A 4,818-nucleotide genomic window follows, 5' to 3' on the forward strand; every position below is an offset into this window, starting at 1 on the left:
CACTGACTGCGTTTAGAAACAGAAGTTTAGTTCACCCAACACAGTTAACCTCACCAAGATTTCAGTGTGGCTATGTATTGTTACATCTGTTCAACCGCATGAGACCTCAGGAAGATTCATCAGGGGATATCGGCTCTGGGGAAGTAGTGATGAGAGTGACCTCAGTGTAAAGATTATACTCACTGTGCTACACAGATAAGGATAATGTGCCCTGACGTTGCACAACTTTGGAATGTAGTTACGATGAATGGTGAAACCATTAACACTTGAAAAAATATATACACATTTTTTAAAACTTTAATGCTTTTTATATGATCAGCTAAAACACAAATACATTTTTCTGGGAAAAAAAAAGTCTCTTGCTTTTTATATAGTCTGGTTTATTAGATCTTTTGTCAGTTTGTACCTGAGGTGTATACAATATAGTTTAACTCTTAGGTCTTTGAATGATGAGGAAACTCATTTCTAAGTAAAAAAAAGAAGTAATATTTGAATGTATTTTCTTAAAGTCTGGCTTTAATCCACTACTGTTATTTTTCCCACTTTCATGAGGATTAAACTGAACAATCTTCTTCCAAAAAAAAAGATTATTGACACAAGTCAAGTATTCTTCTTTTCTGTTTTCATTTTGTTGTTGATGTTATTCTTAGCTCAGTTCAGCTGTATTAAAGTAAATAAGGGATATATCGTCCCCTGCCTTTAAGCAGGAAGTCCAATAGGTGTTCCGCAAAACATAAGGGAAGATGTGAGCTCTTCTTCTAGATCTACCACATGGATGTGCAAGATGTCAGACGCAGTGTAACACAGACAGAGGAAGAGGCTGGCACTTCCTCTCGAGTGTCTAAGGTCTGCAGAGTGCTGGTGCTGGGCCTGTGCACAGAAATGACGTTACCTTCCTAGCAGTGGTGCTCAGTTTAGCAGCCTCTGAATTTCTAATACTATTCTAACCATAGGACATTGACACCCCATATTTTTTCTCTCTGTCTCTCTCTCTTTTTTTTTTTTTTTTTTTTAAGTACTTTATAGTTTCTGGGATAATAATAATTCCTAATGGAAACTGAAGTAGAAATAATGCAGTGCCTTAATTTTGCCAGGTAATGAATCATCGTTAAAAATGAGCTGATATTCATCTGTATCATGACAACTAATCAATGCTGTGAAGTTTGCTTCTCTGGGAGGTTTGCTTCTCTGTTTTTGTCTCATGGCAAAAACTCTGACATCCTTTAATCAAATGGAAATGGAAATATATTCCAAGTTAATAATTAAGTCTGTTGAAGATCAAGATGAAAAAGTGGGGCTGAAATGACTGAAAGCACTAGCTTGCTTAAAAGAGTTTGTGGTGGGTTGACCTTGTCTGGCTGTCAGATCCTCACCAGCTGCTCTCTACCCCTCAACAGGACAGGACGGGGAAAATAAGATGAAAAAGCTTGTGGGCTGAGACAAAGAGAAGGGCATCGCTTAATAACTGCTGTCACGAGTGGCAAAGAGACAACAGGGGAAAATTAATTCAACTTATTTCCAATCAAAATGGAGATGGATGGTGAGAAACAAAGACAAAACCTAAACCATAACAAAACCTTTCCACCCCACTCTCCTTTCTTCCCAGGCTCAACTTCACCCCTTCACTCCCGACTCTATCTCCTCCCCCAGGCAGCACAGAGGACGGCTGTCGTCACTCCATGACAACTTCTCTGCCACTCCTTCCTCCTCACACTTTTCCCTGCTCCACCCTAGGGCTTTCCCACAGACAGCAGTCCTTCAGGATAAACCTGCTGGAGCATGGGCTCTCCAGTCGCCACAACAGCTCCATCAGGGTACATCCACCCGCTGTGGTGTGACATTCTCCAGAGGCTGCAGCGTAGATATCTTCTCCAGCATGGTCCTCTCCATGGCCTGCAGGAGATTCCTTCTCCATCGTGGTCTCTCCATGGGCTACAGGGAAATACCTGCTCCACCAGGATATCTCCATTGTCTCAGGGGAATATCTGCTTGGAACTGGCTGAGTCCAGCACAGGGCAGTCCCAGCCTCTCCTCACACAGACTGCCCTTACAGCTCGCCACCCCAAGCACCTTCAGCCAGTACACATGTCCTGGGTTCAGCTACAGCAGTCATTTTTTCTCCTTCTTAGTAGCTGGTGCAGTGCTGTGTTTTTGACTTTCAGTCTGGGAACAACGCTGATAACACCGATGTTTTTAGTTGTTGGTAAGTAATGTTTACTCTGACCAAGGACTTTCTCAGTCTCATGCTTTGCCAGAGAGGAGGGGAAGCCAGGAGGAAGCAGAGACAGGACACCTGACCCAAACTGGCCACAGGGGTATTCCATACCACAGCACGTCATGCCCAGTATAGAAACTGGGGGGAGTTACCCGGAAGGCCCAGATCGCTGCTCGGGTCGGGCTGGGTATCGGTCGGTGGGTGGTGAGCGGTTGTGTCCTTTTCCCTTGTTATTCCTCTTATCATTATTATTGGTAGCAGTAGTGGTTTGTATTATACCTTAGTTACTGGAGAGCTGTTATCTCAACCCGTGGGAGTTACATTCCTTCGATTCTCCTCCCCATCCCTCCGGGAGCGGGGGGAGGAAGGAAGAGGTGGGGGAGTGAGCGAGCGGCTGCGTGGTTCCAAGTTGCCGGCTGGGCTTAAACCACGACAACACAGTTTAGTATCTTTCCATTTCAAAAGAAGCTGTAACCAAAGACTGCAAAACGTTAGCTATTTTGTCAGTGGCTGGAGTGCTGTGGCTAGAAAATGCCCTTTCAAGAATCAACAGGACGGTGCTGGAATCACCACGTGCCTTCTTTCCATAAGCAGCTCACATGCCAAGACCAGACACAAGAGGCTCCTGTAACTAGACTTGGAAGGGAGACAGAAATAATTTAAGTATTGGAGCTAATTGCTCCTTATATATTCATAAACATTTAGCCAGCCAAGGAATTCCACACAGGGCGCACCATTCTGTGTTTCAGTCTCACAAGCTTAAATTTACACTTACTGAATCTGCACATGACTTACTGCTCTTTAAACAATCGCTGTGAAAAGCAGTACGTAAGCGATGAACAACAAAATGCTATCTATCTCAAAAAAGCCAATTTATCTCATCTCCTGCAAGGCAAATTACCAACTTGAGAGAGGCAAGCTCATTGAGAAACTATGAGAATACTAGATTATCTTTAAACAATTTCCCAGAGGAAGAATTTGTGGAAAGACAGATGAGAGAAGCTATGACTGGGGAAACTTGCTGTATCACTGGGAATTACTTGTTCTTAATTACTACTTAATGAAGCCCACTTTCCCAGAAGGATCACAGCTCCACATGACCCAACTGAGATCAGAGTTAGTATCTCAGAAAGCACTTGTGGTATAAGGAGAAAGTGGCATTCTGGGATCAATATTCTGAAAAGGTTATATCTCACACCTTCTAGGTGCTTGCAATCTCTGGGATTTAAAGAATATTGCAGTGGTCTTTTTAGAGGATCCTAAAACCAAAATAGAGAACTATATGAATACATTTTGTTGTAGAGAAATCTTTTTCATTCACATCCCAATAGTTAGGGTGCAAATGTTTGAAAGACACCTGGGTCTAGAACACTTAACAGCTTCTGAGGGAAAAAAAATGGTCCAATTAAGAGTAATGAAAATCAGTAGTGAGAGAAATGTTTAGGGCAAATGTCAGAAAGGCCTTTTAAATAGTAGGGCTGGTCATTAATAATTTCTATGGCAAACATTTTGCATATGTCTGCATTTATGTATTCCTGCATGTAGAAAGCAAGATCAGGAAAAGTTACACAGTGACAGGATTAGTATAGGCAGGCTGCAATTGTAAAAAAACAATGACATCTACAGCTGTGTTGTCCTGCAGAATGTTTTCTGTAGCAAGAGTGCAGATAGCACTATTTCTTCATTGTCCATGTATTTGGATTTGTGCAGTACTGCAGCGCTGTGATCACCTACATGCAAGATAGATGAATTCAAATCAAAACAGGTGCAGAGAGGGGATATTAGGATGAAAAAGGAGTACAAACTCATTTCACATGAGGAAATTAGAAGAGCATAGCTGCTTGTGCTTAGCAGAAATTGTGAGAAAATGTTATTGCTTTCAGTTAATACATTGCAGAATAAAATTTATTTTAGGAAAAGAACAAGCCTAAGAAGTAAAAGAACTTAAGGACAAAATAAATCACAAGTAAATTTAGCTGGAAGTTCAAGGTAGCTTTAAAATATTCATAGAATGAGTCACAGGCAACAATTCAAGTTGGAAGGACGTGGGGGAAGACATCTAGTCCAATCTCCAGGGGCAGCTGAGGTCAGACTGGGTTACTTAGGGCAAGGATGCAAATTTCACAACAGTTCTTGACTGTCCCCAGAGTGAAGTATTTCCCTCTACCCTACCTCTTGTCCTGTTCCAACTTACACACATTGTCTCTCATTCTCCTGTAATGCCTCACTGTGAAGTGAATGGCTCTGTCTTCTTGATAACCTCCTTGCAGGTCCTGGCAGGCTGCTGTAGGGCCTCCCTTCCAGCCATCTCTTTTCCAGGCTGAACAAGACTTGATCTCTCCATCTGCCCTCACAGGGCAAGTGCTCTGCGAGTGTCTGTGAGTGAGGGCAAGTGCCCCCAGCTTGGGGGCTTTCTGATGGACTTGCTCCGGTTGCTCCATGTCTTTCCTATACTGGGTTGCCCAGGAAGCTCCTGGCCATCCCTGCAGCCAGGGCACGCTGCTGGCTCATTCCCAGCTTGTGCCTGCCCAGACCCCTGTGTCCCTTCCCACAGACCTGTTCCCAGCCAGGCAGAGACCAGCCTGTGTCCTTGTACCTGACCT

At 43.3% G+C, this 4,818-nt stretch overlaps 1 protein-coding gene across 1 annotated transcript in view; it reads left to right on the plus strand.

Moving 5' to 3' along the window:
• Window positions 1–170, plus strand: part of LOC104407151 (E3 ubiquitin-protein ligase MARCH11-like) — a gene marked incomplete at its 5' end in the record, with an annotated part of 30,268 nt that extends 30,098 nt beyond the window's left edge. The window contains 1 exon segment of the mRNA XM_010016344.1: window positions 1–170. This exon segment is cut by the window's left edge and continues 28 nt beyond it. Coding sequence (XP_010014646.1) covers window positions 1–170 — 170 coding nt within the window.
• Between the last annotated feature and the right edge of the window lie 4,648 nt (window positions 171–4,818).

This window comes from Nestor notabilis, unplaced genomic scaffold (assembly GCF_000696875.1).
Source record: "Nestor notabilis isolate BGI_N333 unplaced genomic scaffold, ASM69687v1 scaffold8706, whole genome shotgun sequence".
NCBI classification, from domain to species: domain Eukaryota; kingdom Metazoa; phylum Chordata; class Aves; order Psittaciformes; family Psittacidae; genus Nestor; species Nestor notabilis.